Raw genomic sequence first — 25,513 nt, 5'->3', positions numbered from 1 at the left:
TGATTTCTATGGTACCTTTACTTGAGGAACACATAGCATTACAGAGTAATTTGAGACGGAACAGGAAGTGGGGGACCGTTAAAGTAGACAGACCAGTTTCTGCGATTATCAATGTCCTTGATCAGAGAGGTCTTTTAGACAACGGTATAAAAGAAAGACAAAATGACCAAAGAGGAAATAAGAAGGTTGGCCTACAAGTTCTCCCCTTACAAAACCAAATCTTTTTTACAATTTACAACTTCATAGAAACTCAATAAGTAAACAAGTTCACGTACCATGTAAAAAAATCATCAAAATCAATTCATCTCTTAGAAAGAAAACAAGACATTCATAACATTTTTTCTCAATAATTCAAATGGGATGGAAAAAGTAAACAAAATAAGAGCTCTAACAGCATTGATGAAATATTTGGTAAAAACCGACCGAAAAATATTGGAAAAGAATCTCTAAAAGTGAATCTACGCAGTGAGTTGTAACATGCAATGAACTTGTTTTAGTGGCAGCCACTGAAACAGTATGAGAGCTGATGATGATCCTGTTATGGTAGATCAGTAAACTTAAAGGCACACAGTTTGATACTGGAGATAAAATGAGACAGGTTGAAAAGAATTATTTCACATAATGCAAAGTGTGGTTTTATGGACAGCGTGAATTACGGAAACACTTTTAAGTTCAGTCCAGGCTTACAAAGAGAACAGACATATAAACCAGAACATCTCCTTCAAATGATCATTCCTCTTTTATCTAACTGGGGAAATGGCACGGTAAGACTGATATACTGGTAGAACTGGCAGATAATTTCCTTTTTTAAATTTATTTAAACACCTAATTATGTCTTCTTGCCTGTAAATCATTCAGCCATCATTTGAGAACTCCGCTATGACTAACTAAACCTGGAGATTTGTTTCCCATGGTGCTAGCACCAAATTAAAATAAAAAAGACTATCAGAACAATTATCAGCTGTTTGCTTTTGTACTTCACTCTAAAAAAATTCAAGTGCCGCCTTCAAATACAAATACTGGTTGAACCCTGACATAGTACTTAATCTCTGCAGTAACTAAAGAGCTTCCCTCTCCTCCGCTCCTCTCCTGACACTGAAGACAGAGAAAGCAGACATGTGATAGTCAGCGTCAACACGTCACCAGAGCAGATGGAGCCTGAGAGGAGTTTCAGTAACTGAGACGCAGCCGTGTAGCCTGGTAGTTAGATCGAGTGCCGGAGCCACCTCATTGGTCACGCTGATACAATCTCCAAAAGGAAGTGGGTTCGAGCAGGATTGGATTTAGCTAACAGGCTAGCAACTTTGCACTTATAAATAAGATGTAGGGAGGAGTGGGGAGCAGTCCTCATGACATTTTCCCTATCTGGATCTTCTTCCAGGCCTCTGAAGCGGTGAATATACAGGAGTCGATGATTCCTGCGACTGTGAACGTCCCGCCGACGATGGCACAGATCTACAGGGGACAAGTCACTGTCAGTTTCCGTGTCAGATTTGATGTTTTCTTCTCTGGCTCAATATCATCTGCTTTTCATTATATTTTATCATAACAATACATTACAATGACACCTCAGAATGTGGTGGAATCCAGCAAAGAGCCGTGCCGCAGCTTGACTCACAGTCTTAAGCCATGACTCATAATCACACTATGAGGACAGTCATATCCTACCGCCATGCCTTAAGTCATGATAAACCTAAACAACTCAAAAGACAAGAAAGGGTGTAGCTCATCTGCCAGGCAGCCAATTTAATCCAGACCGCATTATCAGTCAGCAGGAATCCTTCCTCATGAGGAGGTACAGGCTCAGCCAAAATTCCTCAGCCCACAAAGTCAGGTGGGGAGAGGGGGCAGAAAAAGAGGAAAGGAATTCAGGAGGTAAAGGGAATCGTTTTTGACAAAATATAACAGTTTGAATAGTTTAAGAGGAAGTGGAAGGTGAGTTTTTTCATCTGTGTACAGAGCTGTCTTCCCCCCGTTTCCACTCTCGATGCTATAAACTCAGCTGACCAGCTGCTGGCTGTAGCTTCATATTTACCATACAGGTGTACACATACTCATTTCACTCTCAGGAAGAAAGCAAATACCGCTGAGCACTTTTCCCAAAATGTTTAACTATTTCTTTAAAACTTCAAAAGACTTCTTGAGACCAATAAAGAAAAAAAAGAAACCTTAAATCTTGAAAGTAAATATGAGAAGCCTCGTAATGTCCTCCTAATTGCCATACACCTTTTTTCCCCTGGGGTCATTCTGACCCCGCCCTGTTTTGACTGTTTTTTAAAGCATATTGTATAAATTGTCAATCAGTTCTGTGTTACACCTTTAGTCTTACTTCAGTCCAACCCATTACCACACATTTTTCCCTGCGTTTTGGAATTTAGAGCCAATAGACCTTATTTACGTAATTTGTATCATCATTTGGGGTCAGAATGACTTTCACTAAGAAAAGTTAGATTTTGCATTATACCTGTATTAACTGGGTTTTTTTAGTGACATGGGAGTAGTGCTACAAGCTGTAACCACACAACACGGACATACTATTTACTTTTAAGGCTCTTATGGCAAATGAGTCAGCTAACCTATTTACACAACCAGCAGACAGTATTAACATTCACATACCTGGAGTCCTATATATGAGCCGATGATTAATTTAAGTATAATACTCACTCTCCTTTAACTTCCGTTTTGGTCTCCACCAACTACTGAGGGAAATCTCTGGCTCTTAAGCTGCTTAATGTTCCACTATATTCACCAGCCAGTGCTAAAAGCTAGAGCTGAAAGGAACTGCAGAGTTGGATGATAATTGCCTATGGGTTCATCACTATAACAAACAACATTAAAGTTATGCATTTTTTCCATTGTTAATAAAAAAACATTACTTATTGCAGCTTTAAATCAGATATATATCCCCACAGGAGTTGGTAGAGACCAAACCAGAGCTTAAAGACAGAGAATACTGGACTAATATTTGGCAAGTGCACTGAAACACCAAATTCTAAAACAATGCTAATGTTGTGGCCAATTCATAATTTTCGCTCTGGAGTGTCTGTGAGGGTCCACTTTGGTCTACTTGACATAAAAGTCATCATCCGCCTTTTTGTTTATTTGTTAGGTTCCCCATTAGCTGTGCCCTAGAGCACAGGTAATCTTCCTGGGGTCCATGCCTGTGACCATAGTAAGCCCAGTTACAAAATCCTATACTTGTTTCCTGTTTGTCAGCCCAAAATAACCCTCCAAAAATCGTTTTGCTGTTGTGAGGTCGCCATTTTCTCTCTAACTGATTTTATGGCAGTTGGCAAACAACGTTATGTTGCATTACCACCAACAACTGGAATGGAGTGTGAATTGGAAAATGCGCATAGGTGGAGCACCATACAGATGTGGACCCTCATGCGCATCTGTGTGATCGGTCCAAGTTTGCAGAGTCCATGGATGCAGAACGGGGAAAGTATGTTGGAGCCTTTCTTCCATATCTGCTGGATTTTCAATAGGCAACTGTTGTTGTTGTTGTTGTTGTTGATGAACAAGTTCACGATATTGACATAAATTATGTCACAGCTGAATTCAGCTTGTTTATGCGCTCCTCACCGGCAGAAAATCAGTTGCTGCAATTTTGTTTAAAGTCTAAAATTTAGACGAAGTTGACGTGACTTTAGAACTTAAGGCCAAAGATGTTTTTGTTGTTGTGGCAAAGCCCAGAGGAGGAGTCACTTACTGTTGTGATGAAGCGGTAGAAGGGCTGTCTCCTCTCTGTGTACTTGACTGTGATTGGACTGAGGTCGTATCGGAACCAGATGGCCGGGATGATCCTGCCTGTGTGGCTGTATGCAACGTACTCCTGTGTGGGATGAAAAAAACAGAGAGCGAATTTTTAGTGAGTTTTGGAGCTGCGCCTGGAGAAAGAAATCAACAACACCGAGACAATTAATCCCATTATGTTTAGAAATCAATTTAGAGCTTTATGTTTTTTCATTCCTATCTTGAGCAGTGGCAGTGGTGCTTATGAGTCATTACAGAATTGGTTTCGGATAAAGTCACTCAAAATTCATAAATGATTCACTGAAATTGAATCTTGGTTGAATGAAACGATGATTTAAGCAGAAGGAGACTATAATGTGTTGTGAGTTTTTGCAATGTGATGACATGGATATCAGTGAGTGAGAGAAAAAAGTATTCCCCTAAAGAAAGAGGAAAACTGTTACTGCACTCTGAACACTGATGCACGCCTCAGCTGGGCCTTTATTTATGCCTTGGCAGTGAGATTTCGGAATATTCTGCTCAGACCCTCATCCATCCTCGATTCACAGCTGCACTCTTAAGACTCCAAACTCCAAAACCCAGCTGTCAGTCAACACGCTTCGAGGAAGTGTGTTTATGGTTTGTTTACATCTCGGGAGCGTTTCTAGTCACTAGGGGTGAGCTTTTACTTCTGGGTGAGTGCACAAGTTAACACAGCGATATATGCTCTGACCATATGTTGGCATGGTCACGCTGCTGCCTTGACATGTGCAGAAACAACATATGACACAGAGGGTCTAACAGGAGAGAGGGGAAAGGAAAAAGACGGCACCTTGTTTGCTACCGTGTACTGGTAGGAGAACCTCTGTCTGCCTGATAGGTCTTCGTACACTGTTGGAACAATCTTCAGTATGTAGTCATGTGAGGCGAGAGCTGCAAGAGGAACAAAGTTATTTGAAATGACAAAAAGTGTCCAAAAATGGATGTAGTTTTGATCATGACGCAACTGGCTGGAGCTTTTCCATGTGAGATGCAGTGTCAGCTGTGTTTCCACTTTGCATTCAATAGACGCCCGCTCGGTGTCTCATTTCATTGCATCATTCCTTGCCTTACATAAATGTCACTAGGTGGTTATGATGAGCACATGTGCAGTGTGGATACATACGATTTGATGACATCCTGTCAGCCCCTCCTAACGCATTAAAGGCTCCTTGAACTTTTTGTACCTGCATGACAAGAGGAAAGAGATCTGTGTTCAGCTTTGATACTTTAGATCTTATCTGTATTCCTTTTTTTTTTTCCTGGTTGCATTTAAGTAAGTGTCCCGACCTGGAGTTTTTCTCCAAAGGCCAGCTTGTGGATGGTGTGGGTCATGTCAGGGTTTTGGGGCTGCGCTGTAGCGCTATGTGTCGACACGTGGAAGTTTCCTGGTACCTAAAGACACACACGCACACGCACACGCACACGCACACGCACACGCACACACACACACACACACACACACACACACACACACACACACACACACACAGGTAGGTAAGTTTGTCTGAGCACCTGCAACACATTTAGTTAACTAATGACCAAGTCGGAGTACACACACACACACTTGGTTGGAAACTAAATGGCTCTTACCTCCGGAAGAAAAATCCACTTTAACACGTTTCACATATTTCCAAATATTCCACGCACAAGAGTGTTAAATGTACAACTGCTGGGTTAATCATTTTTAAATGGACTGGAAAGACTGACGCACAAGATGGTGGTGGGACAAACAGGGCTTCACAGGGCCCACACTACAGATGTAACTGAAACCGATCCCAGAGCTCTTCCATTTAACATAACTCAATTTAAAACTGGAGGAGGGAGCAGGTCGGCCTCGCTGGTCTCAGACCGGGGGCCTCTAAGTTTAACTCAAGTCCAAGACAAATAAACAACATATCGTCTGAGGGCCTATGTCCCACAAAAATTTCAGACCTCTCACCCAATCCATCATAATGTAATAACAGGGCACAGAAAAAGCAGACTTTTGCATTTCTCTCAGGGGGATCAGCCACATAAATCTCATACACCAGTTGTGTTTCAGTTGTGTTTCAGTTTAACTGTCTGAAACATTTTTTTGAAGTAAAATGATGCAAAAAAAATTTGCAAAAAAGGTTCAAAGCAAAAGAATTAGACTACGCAAAGCACAGTTTTGTCAGACGTTGGCAGTGCAGGATGTACTTTACACATGGTTGGATTCTACCAGTGAAGAAAAAAAGGAGAGATTATGAACAGGACACAAAACGAGTCACTTGGCGATATAACCCATCTACAAGAGAAAAATGGAAAGAGGTCTTCAGGAAATTATTTCACTTGGGAGAATTTTAAGCTTGTATTAGTATCTAAGCTAGTATTAGTAGTTTGTATCACTATTAGTATTAGTCGGCTAGTATTGGCCATGTGTCATGCTGTTCTGGGACTAAGACAAATTATGTCATTATGGGAGTATCCTGGAAGATGCGGACAGTGGAAATAGCTGATCATGGGAGTTATGCAAGTTATCACCAATGCTTGTATTCTCTGCCAACTTTACTAATTTTACCGTCCTTCTGTCGTCTACTAAAATGATATCCGATTGCTTTTAAACCGTTTCCCGGATTCCATGTGACTGCAGCATGAAATATTTGCTAATCATTCAGCCAAGTTATTTCCCTATCCCATCTATCACATCAACTCTTTTTCAGCAAAACCAAAAACCAACTCAAGCCAGCATTAACGTTTTGTTGGTCAGTTTGCTCTTTCCATACAGCTTTTCGAATTCACCACAAAATACGTATAATCTATTTAAGGAAACACAGCTAGCGTGTGTGGGTTATTCTTCTTCTCCACTCTACTATGTGAGGATGAGGTCTTACTTTATTAATAGTGAACTCTCCCTCAAAGCGACAACCGTCACCCTGGTTCAGAGGAATCTTCATGGAGTTGTCTATGTGACCAACCTCGTGGCGGCCCATCTCATCCTGGATGTCCAAACCCACCACTGAAACAACAAGAGGACATCAGAGAGAAATAAAATATGGAATCAACAAGAAAGAATAAAGAACTCCAATATTTTACAGTTTCCTCTGCTGGTTTCAAAGTTTAATTGGTTTCAGTGCTGAGACAATTCAATTTGTTAAACAATTCATAATCAACACATTTTCAAATGATTAATTAATCTCCTAAATCATTTGTCAATCAAGAGTGCTGCAACCAACTTATTTTTTCATTATCAATTAATTATTCTTATTTTTGACCAACCAGCTCTATCTGAAACATTTGCTTTTTTTATTTGCTATTTTGTATGATCCTCTTGATCTATATTTTGGTCTTTGTGGTCTTTGAGTTCAATAATGTGAAAAAAAAAACCTATAAACATTTGAATTATAAATTTATGCAACTGCTTACACAGACACAAAATTATAAATAAATGAAAAACATCAAATTAAATTGAACATTTTGGTTTTAGATCAAATAAGTTATATGAATTTGCTACTGGCATTTTGCCTGATTTTACAGACCCTTTATATACTAAACAATTAATAAGCTTTTTTTATTAACAGAGGAAGAGAAATATAAAGAGAGAAATGCTGCAGAGAGTGACCCACAGAGTAAACACACAAAGTCCAAACAGACCACCTATCCTGCCTGTCTGTGTTTTTCCATCTGGACTTCTCTAACCCCCCCCCCCCCCCCCCCCCCCCCCCCCCCCCCCCCGCCTGCCCGCCCGTGTTGGCACACTGGCAGTGGCCTATTTTCAGAGCCTGCCTGCACCCTGTGTTGGCTAGCAGCACAGAGAGGGACGTCTGCTGGACCCGTGCTAAACCCTTCACATGCCATCTGTCTGACCTTTGACATTAAGGACAAGTTCATCCATCCAGATCTCAAAATACAGCGAAGAAACATAAGTTAAGTCTTCGAGCGTGTCTGAGCTAGCTGTTTCTCCTTTTTAAGACATTTAGAAGTGGAAGTGTGTTCATGTAAAGTAGATCGGGGGTTGGAGGGGGAAATTATTATAAGGTTATTACACGCGGTTCTGCCGTTCCATGAAGTCACAAATCAAGACCTGGCAACCCGTAAAGGTCAGTGGAGGGAGACGGTGTTTAAATGCGGAACAGCACAGCACAGCAGATAAATCGTAAAACGGGATGGAAATGCCCACTTTTCCATGATAAAATGATTTATCCCTCCAAGTTAATTTGTAAAGGATGACAACCTGTTTGGAAGCCTGGAAAATACACTAATGTACAATATTAACTCTCAGGGAGGACGGCTGAGGAACATTTCTACTCATTACACGCAGCTACAGTGCGGTTAGACCAACGTGTTTGAGCTGGTATTTAAGAGGGCCCCACATTTCTGCAGAAAAAAAAAAATCTGCAAATAAACAAAACCACCATACATACAATCACAGAGAGCTTTAATTGGAACCGGCGTGAGATGGCCTTTGTTTAGAGCTCGTCTAAACACATGGCCGACAGCTGTGTGTCTGCGTGCCAAGGCCTCTCTCGCAGAAATCTGGACTTCATTTTTCACACAGGCATTTATTAGCGTTGCCATTTTTGGATATCGCTTGAATCGAATGAATGTGTGTTTTCTGTGCTGCCCAGGCCTCGCCAATGTGTGTGTGTGTCACTGGGCATAGTTTCTGACAGGAGTCATGGAGAGCAAATAACCAGTGACTGCTCTGCGTCCTGCCCACTTCTCTGACATCGAAGTGCAGCAGACAAGCCAAGAGAGGCAGCTCAGACTGAGATCATGGACGTGCGGCAGCACAAGATCAAACAGAGGCGACATGGGGCTAAAGGCTGGCCTAAAATCTGGTGTTAACTGGGAGCAGGGCACAACACAACTGGGTAAACAAGCCATTATGAGTTTACTTATTTATCTAGGACAACATTAATCTTTGGCCAATATGCCATGTTAAAGGGATATTTTGGATATTTTGAAATGAGGTTGTATAAGGTACTTATCCAAAGTTAGTGTATTATGATATACATACAGTAGATGCATGCCCCCAGTTCGGAGAAGCTGGCTGGAGTCTGAAATGGTAAATAAAAATCTACTGTTGCGCAGAAAAATTTATTTTGACAACCTAAAAAAATCATTAGTGGTTTAAGTGTCCACTTAATTGATTGTATTTTCACTGCTTTACCTTTCCATCAGACAGCCTGTTTTGACAGGGAAGCATTTACGCCTTCAGCTCCCAATCTAAGCTCTCATCAAAGCCACCAGACCTTATTGAGAAAAACAGTAATTTTATCTCACTGAACACATGAGCTGCTGGTCTACCCCCACTTTGATTCATTACTTAGATAGTGTCATTGCACGATTTTGGTAAGTCTGAATTAACCCTTTTAAATGCCAAAGTCACACAACACAAACAAAATGACGAAGGCAGCAGCAGACCAGCAGCTCCTGTGTTTCGGGATGCTAAATGTCTGTCTGACATTAATGTAAAGCAGTGAAAATACTGTCGATACAATACAAACTGATATTCATTTTTGCGTGGGACTTTTATAGGTGGCTAAAATACATTTAATTGCTGACCCATATACAGCAGTAGGTTGCTCAGCTTCTATGTCAGACTCCAGCCTGCTTCTCCAAACTGGAGGACTGTAATCTACTGCTTGAAGTACACTGTCTGTGGATTGGTACCTCATACAACCCCACTTCAAAACGCTCTGAACTATCCCTTTAAATGATTGGGCATGGTCAGTGTGATACTGTCTGATAAAGGAGGAAAACATAACTGTCCCATAAACAATGTGAAAAAGAAAACACAAAAGTGTGAAGCAAAGAAATTTTGTAGAGTTGTATATATGTATATACTCACAATCACAGTGTAAGTTTGGCAAACTGATGTTTAAACTCACTTCTATCTTCCCACCACTGTCTTTATCAGGATCATCCACATACAGTTCATTTACACTGTAATGGACAGAAAAGAAGGAAAAAAAGGTTACATAAGCTCGAAACAAACTTTTAATGAGTGGAAATGAAGTCAATTTGAGTAAAAGAAAAACACTACTACTTTCTCCTCCACACACACCACATTAATAGTCAAGGATTCATCTTCTGCCAGTTTGCAAGGAAAAGACATTTGTGCATCTCTGTTAGTGTAATTTCCTTCCTCTTACATCCGCACCCCCACCCCACTACCCAAGTCCACCCTTATTACACATCACCAAGCGACTGACGCATGCACAAAGCCAATTTCCTGTGAGAAAACTGACTCCATTCATTGGTTACAACACAGGCCAAGCAGAATACATCATAATGAGGGCATTGACATTCATGATTAACTCCCCGGCTTTTATATTTCAGACAGCAGGTTCTGTGCCTGTGTGGCAACAAAGGAACTGTCCTCTGAATGAGTGTGTTTTCGGCCGCAGGATATTACACCCTTATTCTGACATTTGATGCTGTGATACCTACATTTCTGTGGCAATGAATCCCGTCAGCTCAGACAGGAACAGGAAGAGTATGAAGACGCAGCAGAGAATGGAAACTGTGGGCACAGAGGGAGAAAGTTAGAGATATTAAACTTTAAGTCTCTGTTGATTTTACATATGGCATTTATGTCACATTAATCTCAAATTACGCCGGCATTTCAAGGGATGATGCAAACCAAATGAGCCGGGCTGTTCCAGCCATTAGGGATGGCTGACCTAAGATAGTGTCATTAATGAAATCACAGTGGCCATAAAGTTTTTCTCTAAATAGCTATTTTACTGGCTGTGTTAAGCCTGCCATTACGCAGGTTTTTAAAGACCCTCCTACACTAATTACACATTAAATACCAGCACAACAGGCAGCCATGATTACAGCATATTTTCTTTGAGAGAGGTGAGCTCATGCTACACAAGTCCGACAAACAGCTCAATCACCAATACCAAAAATGGCTCCTACAGAGGAGACTTAAAGGGACAGTTCACCCCAAAATCAGAAATCCATATTTTTACTCTTACTTGCAGCGCTATTCATCAATCCAAGTTGTTATTGTGTAAGTAGTGTTGGAGATATCAGTCACAGAGATGTCTGTCTTCTCTCCAATATATTGGAACTAGATGGCACAGCTTGTGGTGCTCAAAACACCAAAAACATACGAAAAAAAAAATCCACAGATCTCGTGAGCAGTTTTATGACGGAACTATTTTATTTCTACCTAACTACACCTGCCATTTGTATTACTGCACAGATAAAGTATGCATTTACTCATGGATGAGCGGCTTGTGACATCTTAAGGTGTAAAGGCCCTGACCTACCAAGCCAAGGGTCAGCTGTTGGTCAATGTTCGATGTTCTTGTCGGCTTTTTCTTGCCGATTTGGCACGTTGAAATTGATTGCCAGTTCAGCTCAGGTATTATGGTATTGCTCAGAAGTGCACAGTAAATATTCTTTGTTCTTTCAACACTGGATTGTACTTAATGTGCTAACTAGCATCTTGGCGATTTTCATGTTTCACTTTTTGAATGGCAATTACAGGCTAGCGCCATTCTTTGGTGTGGAGAAATATTTCCTCTCACGCAGACGCAGAACATACACACCAGTTAGGCATTAGTGGTTGTTTTTGCGGTGTGTTCATGTCCAACTTTTTGGCTGAGACACAGGCGCCGGGAGGTGATGCAACAGTCGGCTTCATTGCTGCTGTTTTTTTTATGTGGGTTTGGTGTGTCTAGGCCTTGAGGATTAATGGTGTCCTCCTCAGCTTACTGATGATGTTAGTTAGCTCAGTGTTGCTAGGTGAGCAAGCAGTAGAGGCACGCTTTCATCTGCACCGCGATGCGCTGTGTTTGGTTTTTGGGTTTAGTTAGGTAGAAGAATATGGTTCTTACATGAAACTGCTCAAAAGAAGGTCTGTGGATTACCACAGTAGGAGTAATTGGGTCATGATTTTTAGAAAGAGACATTGCTGTTGACTTTTTCAAATGTATTTTTGGGTGCTTTGAGCACCACAAGCCGAGTGCCATCTAGTTCTATTATATCAGAGAGAAGGCAGACATCTCTATGGCCGATATCTCCAACACTTGTCAACTCCAACCAAAACAATCAAGAATGATAAATAGCACTACAGATGAGGGGAAAAGTGTGAATTTTCTTATTTTACAGTGAAATGTCCCTTTAAAGATTTAACTAAAAGCTAGACAGAACCTAAATTAGGAATATCAACCCTCAATAATAAGTATTTTTGTTCGGTGTGTGCCTAAATAAAGCCTGAGCTTAAAAGGAGAGGCCACCAGGCTTTCTGTTTCATTTCATGTGTCAAACTAATCAGGCAAGGGTCATATAAAATGTTGTCATGTGTTTACAAAGATAAATATGGAAGATACTGATCTGTGTCTGCGTAACTGTGGTTTATCTGGTATGGAGAGCGCTTCGTCAGAAAGCTCTCACTCAGCAGGTGAGGCGTGTTTACGTGGCAACTGTCTCCTAGGCTCTCACAGTCACATGACCTTGTGGTTGGCAGGGCCAAACCTGCGGTTGGTGCAGGCTTTACATAAGGTAATGTTTAACCAACAAACAATAGGGAGTGTCGCTATGACACATAGGTCACCAATTCAGGTTCATTAAAAGACTTATACAGTAATTCTTCCCAGGCTTCAAAGAGCGTAATACTGGAAAGGGATTACTAAAGATCAATGTAACGCTACTGTTTTAAAATTTAACAGCTCCTCAGTAGAAACTCTGACAAAAAAAATGATTTACAAAGACCTAACATGAGTGTTTTGGGTTGTTTTTTTTATTGAAACTCATCCTTCCCAGTGCTCACATATGAGATGAAATGGGTTCAAAAGTTTCATTCTTTCATAGGAAGCTTTTTTTTCTCGGCTGTAACAAAGCATCAGATAAAATAACACCATGAATCAGCTTGTGACATCTGAAACTAGCACTGCGTTTCCGTAATCGGATGTGCTGTGTATTTTTGTACTGCTCAAAGCTCATTTCCCACACACAGCACATAAAAATGAGAATTTTCTATCCACACAGGCAGGATAATCATATCAGAAAATTAGTCTACAAACACTTAAATACATTATGTCCAAAGTTAGAAGAGATCTGGAAACCACTCTGGCCAAAACAGAGTTATTGTTCACAGTAAATACCGTAAAAATTGAACTCAAAGGAATGTGGCTGTCAAACAGAATAACAAAGCACACAGGGTCAAATATTTGGCCTTTTGTGAAGAGGGGGGAGTCTCGTTCTGGTTGCCTCTGAACCACACATCTAAAATGTGAAGTGACCTGCCGCGAGTGAAGCAATAATATTTTGTCAGATATCTAAATCAACCCAATGCCCTCAGCCCGAGACAGTGGATGGAGACAGGAAAGGGTGTTCACCGCGTACAGGAAGAACCTCCATCCACTTCCTCATGGGTGGAAAGCGTGTGTATATGTTTAGCAAACCCATTCTCCTCTCTGTCATCCAGGAAGGTTGTTTATAATCTGTTTAAAATTGTCCGCCATTCATTGACAGCGCTGCTTATTCATTCTGCCATCAGTTTGAGTTTGACATTTTGTTCCACTCTGTCATCAGCTGACCAGTGAATAAGCAATACTAGAGGAGCCAAAAATGTGTCATCAGGTCTTTTGTCTTCAATCAAGCAGTGAATAATCAATACAGTTCCCTTGTTACACAATGACTTATTGATGACAAGCAGGACAACACATGACCTGACAGGAAAGGAATTTAGATTTCCGCTGATGACTTGGCAGGTGCCTGAGGCGATGGCAGAGCATTACCATTAACATTCTTATCATACAGCTGAATGACACCGTCAGGACGTACCTCTGCGCTGGAGCAGGCAGGTACTTGAATTACAGCTGTCCTCTCTCCCTGCCTGAACTCTTCCTCAATACATCACCTCCCCTACACTCCATTGGTATGCTAAATACTAAATCTTCAGCCTGGCTAGGATTACAAGTCATTAGTTATTGCCATTCAAGAGCCGGCAGTAAAGACAGCATGACGTATGACAAGAAGACATCAGACATAAAAACTATTATTTGGATGAATGCAGAGGTGCAATGTAACCAAGGACATTTACTCAAGCACTGTACTTTAGCACAAATCAGAATCAGAATCTAGTTTTATTGCCAAGTACATTTAAATAAATATATTAAATATACAAGGAATGTGACTTGGTGTTTTGGTGCAAAATAGTTAACATAAAGGAAGAATAAAATAGTGAATTTAAATAGAATAAAGCATAAGATAAAAAAATATATAGAAGCAATTGTATATATAAAATGACACAATAGAATATAAAGGACACAAAAAAGTATGTACAAAAGGTGCAATGGAGGGATTGTACAGTTTTTTGGAAGTATAGTTACAGTGCAAATATCTTAAGTTTAAATATTTAAGTTGACCTACAGTATGCATGTAAAGAAATCCAGTCCAGTATGTGTTAATGTAACGCATGAAAACTGATTTAGCATAACAAATTTCATTTACTTGTGCTTTACTTTAGTATGTTCTTTCATGCAACTTTATAGTGTTACTCCACAACATTTCACAGGAATATATTGTACTTTTTACTTCACCATACATTTAACTGACGGCTTAAGTTATTAGTTACTTTCAAATTTACGATTTTTACATAAAAGAACATAAGAGGCGTTTATAAAATATGGTGTAAAGTACAGCTGAAATGATTCATCAATTAGCTGATGGACAGAAAATTAATAAACAATTCTGATAAACATTTAAATCTTTTTTTTTTTTAATTGAATAGTTTTGAGGATTTTATTTTTATATTTTTCACCATTGGGTATTTTTATTTGCATACTTAAAGTACATTTTACCAATTATACTTAATTACTTTAACCTAAGTGACATCTTCAAAGCAGGACTTTTACTTTTAACCTTTTTACTTTTTTACTTGAGTATTTTCAGTGTGGTATTAGTACTTTTTCTTCAGTAAATAAACTGAATACTTCCTCCACAACGGGATAACCAAGTCTGTTTTTGTCACTGCCATCTTAACTTGTGCTTTTAAATCCATTGCTTTCAATGTAAACGCATGGGAGGCACGCTGAAAAGCAAAAGCAATGTTGTCGCAGTGCACAAGCATGTCCAAACGCGACAGCTGCGCCCTGAGATAGACAAGGTTCAACTTTTAGGAATGCAGCAACAAGCACTAAATGTCATATGACGAGGAACGACCCATGGCAGCCGCCAAATATCTCTCCTTTCTTCCATAAATGTCAGGTTAAGGGAAATACAGAGGAGAAGTTGATCATTTTAGTTCAGGGCTTTTCAACAGTATTTTATCCAAAATACTTGTCAAAAACAACGTCTGGAACAACATCTGCTCCAAACTTGGGATTTCTGGTATGTAGGCCATGATATAATGCTGATTATGGTTGCTAAACAATGTCAGGCTTAACCTGCCTCCACACCCTTAAAAGCTGGCACTGAGTAGACACAAAGTAAGCACCCAGCACCTGACCTTATGTTTTCCACATGGACAAAGACCTAAATCAGCTACCAAGATTGCTGAAAACATGAATTGCAAATAGGGTGTAGAAAAACAGTTTAACATCTTTGGGACTAGACTTATTCTTTGTCATTCCAAGGGTAAGAAAAAAACAACACACTAATGTCTGTATGTAAAGTAGAAAGCTAACACCAGTTAGCATAAAGACTAGAAAAAAAGGGGGGAAACAGCCACCCAAGCTCAAGTTGTGGTTTTAATGAAGCTAGAGCCGATAGCCACTTAGCTAAGCTTAGCACAAAGATTAAAAACATTTAGAATAGCTCTGTAAAAATAAGATCTGACCACCAGCACCTTTAATACTCTAATTAACAAATTATATCTTGCCTGTTTAATATGCACATAAACTGAAGTGTAAAAACAGCAATAAAACTGCAATTTGTCATTTGATTTGGTGTAAATTTGTTGTAAGCTTCTGGAGGCGGATTGTGTTACTCTCAAACAAAATGAGACTTGCTGTTTCTGCTGTTGTTAGTCTTTGTTCTAAGATAAACCTGCCGTCTACTGGCAGTATTTTCATGTTTATGTGCACACATGAGAGTGCTATCAGTCTTTTCAGTTAACTTTCAGCAAGACACTAAGTATATTCTAAGACTGTGACTGAATGGGAAATAGAAGACAAATGGACAACTAAAACTGGATAAAACAAAACATCTTACTAAAAAAACAACCAAAAATAGAAGCTACGAATTTTGGCCTGTGTGTGCGTGAAGGACGACTCACTGAAAGCTCCTGTGTATGTGGGCTGGGTGAGATCTTTTGGCACTTTCCTGTAGATATCGAATCTGAGGAGAGAAAGGAAGAAAAGGGAAAGGGGGAGTGAGAAAAAAAAAGGAAAATGTAAACACTACGTGCTGAGAAAAGAAGCACATTCTGTACCCATGAGGCCGTGCGATATTACAGCAGAGAGGTGGAATGTTAGCTCTGGACCAACGCCATTACACACAACAGGTCCAGACAGCCGGCCGCAACACACACACACACACACACACACACACACACACACACACACACACACACACTTTTTACAGGGTTCCACCTCTTCCTTCGAATGTGTGCTCTGTAATTTCGACCTGACCCCAAACAAAGGTCTCTGACGCTCAGTGTATACACAGGAAAACACAAATCCAAAATAAACACACACACACATACACACACACCCACACACACACACACACACACACACACACACACACCCACACACACACACACACACACACACACCCACACACACACACACACACCCACACACACAGACACAGGTGAAAAGAGACACGCTGGAATCATAAACGTGACTGTAAATTATACGATTTGATCATCCTGGCAAGGAGTGGAAGTTGCTGTATGACTGCATATCAGCCACACTGAAGGATTCAGTCTGACAGAAACAGACCACAGACTGAATCTTTAACTTGACATTTTCGTAGATATTTTCAGATTGTGCTTAAATGAGTGAATCAGAAGCGGAGGAGGATTCATCACAACCTGACACAATCAACTCTCTTATGAAATGCTGCTGTTGCCTATTTGGGGAGCTGAGAACGTGGGGAAAAAAATCTGCTACTCAACACCAAAACTATTTAGGTTCATGAGTTCTTGCGCATGTCCTTTTTGGGCAGTGAAACATTTTCGACCCCAATATCCATCGCTGACAAACCCCACCCACTCTCTCTCCTCATCTCCACTCTCACTCCCCCTTCCTCATCTGCTTCCAAAACACATCTGTTGGTGTTTCATCCACCGAGAGCTGTCATTGAAATAACCACAGCTGATGCAATGCAGGGCGGGGGAGGAAGCGGGAGGGAGGGCTTCCTGTCCTGTCCAGCCGACCTGGACCCTGCTGCGTCTCTTGTTTTGCCTCAGCTTTGTTTTTTTTTTTATCTACCACCACAGCACCCCTGGATCCCAAACACCTCTGCCAGCTTCCCTCCATCTCTGCCTCTGATCCGCATCCATCTATAGCTCCCTGCGCTCGTGTCCCATTAGTGTTAGATCAGTGTGTGTTAATAGCAGGCCTGGCAGGTTATATAGGGCACACAACATAGGCAGGGGCTGGGCAGGGGCCGCTCTGTATCAGGATCAGTCTCTTTGCTCACGCCCCTCTCCACCCAGCAGCGCTGACCTCTTGAGACCGCCAGACGGGTGGAGCAATGTGATATAATGCACCACTGTCATGTGAAAACCTTGAAAGTCTAGTTTTGTGGATCTTTCTGAGGATTACATGCTCCCTGTGGGGTCAACCGTGAAGATAATACATGACAGATGTTAAAGGGGAACTGCGCCCATTTTCAACGATAATATCCTACATAAGGCAGTATGAAGCTATAAGGCAGTCCAAAACAAATAGTAAACATGAACAACTCCCCCAAATCCAAAAACTAGAGAGCTAAAACTCAAATTTGTGATGTCATAGGGTATAAAGTGTGGAGCTGCTCCACAGACAATGCACTGGGAAAGATGTAGATGACACTAAGAGCACACAGGGTTCAGGGGTAGATTTACTGTTTTTAAGCTGGGAACGCTACAATATAAAATAAAGCTCATTTGTGTTTTAAAAAGAAAACAATCATCTTGTGGGTCCACAAAATCAGGCTCCCGTTCATTGTCTGTGAAGCTGCTCCAGACTTTATATTTGATGACATCACAAGTTTAAGACTTTCTTCTTCAGCTTCTGGCTTTATGAGAGAGTAGCTCACGTTCACAAATTCTGACTGAACTTTCCAAGGCCGTGGAAATAACTGGAATTCTGAATTTAAGATGTCTTCCTCTTTAATAAAATCTTGCAAGCTCACTTATGCTGCGGTCACACAACGAACAACATAGCAACAGGCTACAATTCATTTTCCATGGATGCCGGTAACATGCAGTGACAAGGTGACGCCCGACACTTGTCCCTGCTGACAGGCGTGACGCACTACAAACTGAAAGTTGAGCTTTCCATCAATTTTTTCAGCGCTCCAATGATGGGATGAAGCTTCAAAAAATAATATGTTTTGTCTCTAGCTATGGTGCCATTTTTTAGCTTTATGTGCATGGCGGTGCACACGGGAATACAATGGGACAGCAAAATGTGATGTTGAAAAGGCTCAGACACTGACCCTGAGCACAGATATTTTTATGAACAAATAAAAACTTTAAATGTCATTCTTTGTCATGCTTTGTGACGAGTGGCAGACACACTTAAGCCGGTGATGATGTAAGCACGTTAACAAGCACTTGAGCAACACTTCAATAGTGACTCTGTAATATTGTAGCTGGTCACGCTGTTGCTCATAGTGTGACCACAGCATTAGTTTAAAGGAGCTCCAAAGCGTTATTAAGTCATGCTTCCTCTGTGTTTGTCATTCGAGGTTCTCCGCTTGGTAGGCCATGCAGCTGTGAGTGAACGTGCATGTGAGTCCCTGTGACTGCGTCCTACTGATCGATGCTCGGTGCTCATTTAGTGGTTACTGCTGATTTTGGGATGCTGTGGTCATGGAAGCAAAACACCCAAACTCCAGTCCCCCCCCGCCCCCAATTAGCTGTCAGCCCTGTTGCCGCTGTTAACACTGTTCGCACTGTCAGCACAGTTTGCGTTGTTAGCACCATTAGCTGCTAGCTGCTGGCTCAGCCACATCCATGTTGAGAGCCTTGTGCAGACAATCTCTGAATTATAGATAATTCTGAATATTGTATAGAGATCCCTTAAATGTCACTCTGAGTGGTCAGGATAGAAACAAGAACTTTAGGAATTATTTGCATCAATTATGTATCTTACTTAGCTCATTTACAAATATATGACTACATTCACAATATGTAAAAATAATGTATACAATATCAAGCATGCATACTGTAAATTATTTATCTATTTAGACATTTTTATTCATTTTAATCTAACAAAATCTGATTGTAAATTACACTGATATCTTTCTGATATATGTATAAAGATGCTTTCAAAGTATGCATCATTATACCAAACCAGAACAGCTAATGTCACAATCTATTGCTGATAAAATAATTTAAGATACATTTTAAATATGTTATGGAGATACAAAGATATCCTTTTCATGGTACTGGTACACATAACCCCCTCTTAAGTTTTCCTGAAATTAACCTTCACTTTATATTTTAAATTGTTTTTAAACCATCTTAATATAGTAATTTATACTTTTAAATCATATACATTTTCACACACCGCATTGACAACTGAGGGCAGTTGTTTTGCCTTTGAAACACAGTTTCAAAGTCTATACCCTAGACCAGGTTATTAATAGTTACAGAGATCCCCACTCGCTATAGGATCACAAACACTTATTTATAGCATTCACAGTTTCCCAGCGCTAAACCCGAACATGAGCGAGGAAACAAAATCTCAGTCGTCTGGTCACTCGAGACGTGAAATGGAAACTGATGCTACTTAAATAGTCTCAGAGGGATGTTACTGTACATCTGTCCACCAACAGTCTGGATATATCAGCACACAAGGCACAAGGTCTGAATTACACTTGAGGTTAAGGGATGGAGATAAGGACAAAAATAACTCTATGACATCACAGCACAATCTAGATACTGATATGATGCACTGGGTCTTACGCAGGAAGAGATACTAACAAATTGCATCAATGTTTCTCATATTTACTCTTCTCTTAGGTAAGAGAACATTTTACAAATGAATAAGAGCATAATTATTAAGATAAGAAAAATAATTATTATTTGAGGAACATAAAAAAATGCATGCATTAATATAATCAAATTTAGAGTATTTATAATGTTTGGAAAATGTGTAGGATTAAGAAATACCGTTAGTCCACTGATCCCAACTACCATTATAAAAACTCTTGGGTGATACTGCGTGCATTCAGCTCCTGAAGGGCAGCTGCTCTCATGTTGTCGATTCTTTGGCCCTCTGCCGACACAGCGTTCACAGACATTACAGATGTTCTGCTATTGCTGTTTTATTTTGTTTGTTTTTCTTGAATACCAGTACTGACGTTCAGGAAAATCACATGCTGCATGTGCCACAGTCTTTGTATATGGCACAACACCTGCCCTTTTACTAGTGTTTAGGGGGAGTTACCCAGAGGTGGAAAGTAGATTAAGTACTTTTACACAAGTATTGTACCCAAGTGCAATTTTTAAGGTACTTGTACTTAGCTTTAGTATTTCCATTTTAGGGAACTGTGTACCTGTACACCACTTCATTTAAATGTAAATGTTGTACTTTTAAATTTACTGCATTTATCTGACCCTTGTATGTACAGGTTACTTTAAAGAAAAAACGTTCCCTACAAAATAAGTATGAAGTTAATAAAAGTCATTTTGAGTTTGAAGCTGGACAGCTGTACGAGAAGGTATTCGGTGCCAGTATAATTGTACCAACTACCACTTAAAAATGTTGTAACCTTTAGAGGTGAGGATTGATGAGCCTGTCATCCTGAGCACTGACATACGACGACATAATGTTTAATTTATATACTAAAGTAGACTCAATATTGAATACTTTTCTGCTTTTACTAAAATGGAATTCCGAATGGAGGACTACTACTTTTACCAGAGTACTATTCTATTCGGGTATTTCTACTTTTTTAGGTAAATGATTTGTGTACTTCCTCACTTCTGGAGTTACCTATGCTGACAGACAATTGGCAAGGGGCCTCCAATTTTGGATCAAGTGGGATTCATCATTGAGCACACCTGGGTCAGAGCAGATGTGGATGGTTAAGAGCAAAATTAAGAGAAAATACAAGAGAAATTTAAGAGAATGTTGCTGCATGAGGCCAAATATTTACGGAAGTAAGTTGGTTAGAAATATGATACTGCTGTTGTTTCATTACCAATATATTATTATGATAAATCTGCCACAAAGTGTATCACCTGTAATATTTCTAAGCATATGTTACTATCTGAAGTAACACTGAAACTACAGTACATGCCATACTTTACATATGTTAATTATTAGACTTTTATGTAGATTTAACACAGTGGACTTTAAATAAATAAAATATAATTTTAGCACATGAAATACATATACATTTTTCAATTAAACTTGTGTTTATGATAAGTTGTTTAATGATATTGTAAGACAAAAAAAGCTTCAGTGAAGTGTATTTCTTTTAAGCTTTGTAATACGTCATTTAAATGTGTCGATATAAATGTAATACACCTAAATACTTAAACTAAACGTGATGTCTGATAGACTCGGGTATACTTCTTTTCAGGCTTGATGAGAACTCAGTTTCACTTAATTTCCTCCGTTCAGAAAACTAATGTTGACTCTTGAGAGTTCACCTCTTGGTCCAGCGTTGATGTTTGTAATTTCCTGAATTACAGTCAACACATGTCCCTCCGTCTCTTCCCACTGCTCAGTCTTCTGTAAAAAAGGGCTCAGATGTTTTGTTATTAGTGAGGACATGGTGTACCAGCAGCATCTCTCTGTTGACAACACACGACCGCTTTTCAAGGAAGGGCGCTTACTAAATAAACCATATCTCACAAAATGAGTCATAAAGCAAGTCAGTAGTTCACCCGTTTTGCTGAGTTAACCTGCACAACGGATGTTTGTGGTTAATGTTCTTTTTCTCACATACGACCATCTCACATCACAAATCATGAGCAGCATGTGTGCTTACGCCTGTCTTTACGTAGGTTTCTATTTATTCATCTGCCTGAAGTGCACGTCAAGTATCAAACAACAAACAGTCACTCATCACTGTGAAGATAATGAGATATGACATCTCAACATCTTCACTGAGGTCACCATGATTAAATCAACCGAGGAGGAAACACACGACATCATCAGGTTAGCCACCGCCGAACCCGCCCGTGTCAATATATGACATAATCTTAAACTCAATTAAACTTGGGGATAAAAGCCTTTCAGTTATTTGCTCGTTAATTCAGAGGAGCTGCTGTTCAGTCATTCTGAATGAGGTTATTCTTATCGTTAGAAGATTATCTTTGTCTATATTACAACTGAAAAGCCATTCAAAAGTGGCACAGAAGGCCAGTTCATTATGCTGTAGGTAATCCCAGTGTTTTTGCTTTTAGGTAAAGTACTGTATCATTCACAGTGAGTCGAATAGATGTTTTGTAATAGTGCATGATGAGGAGTGTAAAAAATGGAGCATTTTAAAACAGCATGTGAAGAAAAGTCATTCTGAGTGCACTGATGTCAGGTTGGTTTTTTAAATGGATGTTTCCATTTATCAGTGGGAATGCGGTTTGAAACAATACAATTTTGGACGCATATTGAAATCAACAAAAAAGTAATAATGACACTTTTTAAAAAAAAAAAAAAAAAATAACAGAAATGTTTACCCTTGGCTCAAATGTAAAACTCCTATATTTGCTAAGGAATTACCTTAGCAGGTTTAATTGTCTGAAAAGTCTTTCCACAGCACTTGCTGACAATCATAAAAAGAATAAGACACGCTTTTATCCTTTAATAATCTCATCATTTACTTTGATGTGGCGTCTTAATATATGCAGCAGTTCAATACGACACAGCATTCTGGGAATACATACTAACCTAGTTCATGGTGCAATCTCCAGTAATCAATGCTGTTACACACTCTCACACTGGTGACTAACCCCAGTATTTCTGAGTGGGTGAAACCTTGAAACAATCGCTTAGTTGGTCAATCGAGCTGCTTCCACCTGTTGCAATGCAGGTTTTGTATGAACAGGGGATAGAGTCAGTGAAACATCCAACAGGACATGACCACTCGACAACCCCATGACACACCCGCTCTCACACAACCCTCACACAACCCTCACACAACTCTTACACATGGGTCATGGTGAATAGCGCAAATAAGAGCTACGTCAGATCCTGTGTGTTGGTAAATTTTCTCAACACAACACAGCTGTGGTCCGCAGGAACGACAAGAGCAACTGTGATCACTTTGACAGACAGCTCATGTGTTATCAACGGCTGCAACTGACGATCATTTTCATCAGCAGTTACCAAGGTGACAACTACAAATAGCTTGTTTTGTCCAATCAACAGCCCAATTCCAAAAAATGTTAAATACAGTTATATAAAACAGAGAATAGCAGCAAATACTCACTTTAGAGGAGCTGGAGAGAATTTTGGGCATTTTTTACTTCATAAATGACTGGAATGATAAATTGATTTTCAAAACAGTCACATTTTTTCAGCACAAGTGTGATCTCGCCTCATAAATTTAACGTTTTTGATGTGATCATACTCTAAATCAACTGTCACTAAATGTTACAAGGATGATCATTTGTCTTTATTTAAGCAAAACATTGTGGAGAAAAACTCTCTAATTCAAATAAGGGAATTTTGTGCTTTGTTTTGTCATATCATTGTTAACTGAATATTTTGTAGCTTTGGTCAAACAAAATAAGACATCTGAATAAGTCCCCTTGGGTTCTAGGAGGCCGGAAGTGATGGACATTTTTAACTGCATTTTGACATACACCGTGCTTTAGAAATGAGTCATGAAACGTGACATTGAGTTTGCATTTTCTCACTTCCATTTCCCTTGTCTCAAAGTCTATAAGTCTTGCTCACATTATGTTCTATTATGTCAGTATGACCACCTCTTAAATTTTAAAGTCTTTCTGTTTCTTGCTAACAGGGGGCTAAATGAGGCAAAAAGATACCTAAAAGAGAAAAACAACAATAAAGCTGTTAATATAATAATGAAAATCTAGCCAACACCAGATCCACTAGTGTGAGCACATCAAAACGTGGGCAATATTTTGCTACAGTTTCAGGATTAAACATGTCCAAAAACAGTGTGCAACAGGCTGTGAGGTGTATTCTTCCATTTGATGGGTGTGTCAGCGGGAACAGTGATTAAACCAAATTCTGGTCAATCTTTACTTATTGTACACATATTTCTTATTTTTATCTCACGCTTGCTTTTGCAATGTAAATGAAGGTTTCCCATGCCAATAAAGCCCCTTTGAATAAAACTGAAGTCAACACTGCCGTACTAAAAGGCTGTAGTTTAGGGTGTTTAATGCCCCACCAATTCTGTTCAAATAGCCTAAACATTTTGCCATATTTTGTCAGGGCTGAACGCAGCTAAATCTGGTCCATTAGAGTGGGAGGGACAGAACCTTTTAATCATTTTTTAGGCAAAAATAGTGAAAACAATACCAAATACTTTCTTGTTTGAGCTCCTCAAATGAGAGAATTTGCAGCTTTTTTTTGTCATATCATTGAAAATTGAATATCACTTGTTTTTGGTCACACAAACCAAGACATCTGATTAAGTGGAAGTGGATGGATTTTTTTGACAACATGAACAAGGTTGAAGGATTTGATGGAAAGAAAATAGATGACGGGAATTGTTAGTTGCAACCACAGTACTTTATTTTTTTAATCTTTTTTTTTTATATAACGTTAATACTTTTAACTTATAGTTAAGGACTAAGTGTGTGATTCTAACCATAAGAGTTTGACAGAATCTGTCACTGCCCAAATTATGAGGTGGCCACTGTATGCAAGCATCCGGTCCTTTATTTTGATAGGGTGCGCTCTATTGACAGTTTCAACAGCCATGTGGGTGTGACTGTCAGCTCTGTGCCTGGTCTATAGTATCTAACTATCTATAGTTGAATGGCTCTGGTAGTCAAGTGTATTTCAGACTGTTGATTGCCTGTTTTTGACTGTTAATTGGTGGCTAATGATTCTGAATCCTAACCACCTTTTTGTGCATTGGGAGCATTATAGAGCTTTGATTTTTAAATGTGACGAAATTGTTAAGTAAAACATGCAGCTATGACAGCACTCTACTGAATCTAAGTGTCACTATACCCTGAGTTACCGTAATCAGTTTCACGTCTTGCAAATATTAGGATGGATAAGGGAATCTGCACATGCGCAGGCAGGAGCCCCAAAACTCTGTGAGCATACCTCATGGATGTATTATACCTGAGCATCAGTCCACCGACTCAACACACACTCTACAGCTCCTGAGACAATGTGGCCCATTCATGCCAAATGTAAAACACCGCTGCTTCAACTTTGCCTCGCTCATCCGCAGGCGATGCTTTGCCCTCCGTTAATTCATCCACATCTCACCGACTGTGAAACACCGCCACCGTCCCGCCACATCTCACCCAAAATGAACGGAAGCTCCGTACTCACCTCCTAACATCGAAAGGCATGATGTTTGCACGTTTGACAGGGGGATTAGCGGACAAAGCTACAAACAACTAGCGACCACACAGCTCCCTTCAACGCTACCGGTTGTTCATCGGTACCGGGCTGACGTCAGCTTAGGACGCTTTGCAAAAGCTGAT

General features: G+C 39.9%; 1 protein-coding gene across 1 annotated transcript; it reads right to left on the bottom strand.

Moving 5' to 3' along the window:
• On the bottom strand, nt 1-25,513 carry ergic1 (endoplasmic reticulum-golgi intermediate compartment 1). The gene is made up of 10 exons (XM_042493178.1): nt 25,359-25,513; nt 15,977-16,038; nt 10,192-10,264; nt 9,590-9,684; nt 6,630-6,754; nt 5,065-5,169; nt 4,901-4,961; nt 4,568-4,668; nt 3,713-3,835; nt 1-1,455 (listed from the first exon to the last, which is right to left on the bottom strand). Exons 1-10 carry the CDS (start codon nt 25,376-25,378, stop codon nt 1,348-1,350), a joined length of 873 nt encoding a protein of 290 aa, XP_042349112.1. The 5' UTR covers nt 25,379-25,513; the 3' UTR covers nt 1-1,347.

Source organism: Plectropomus leopardus, chromosome 9, assembly GCF_008729295.1.
Source record: "Plectropomus leopardus isolate mb chromosome 9, YSFRI_Pleo_2.0, whole genome shotgun sequence".
Lineage (NCBI taxonomy): Eukaryota > Metazoa > Chordata > Actinopteri > Perciformes > Serranidae > Plectropomus > Plectropomus leopardus.
This window is presented reverse-complemented; position numbering and strand designations above follow the sequence as displayed.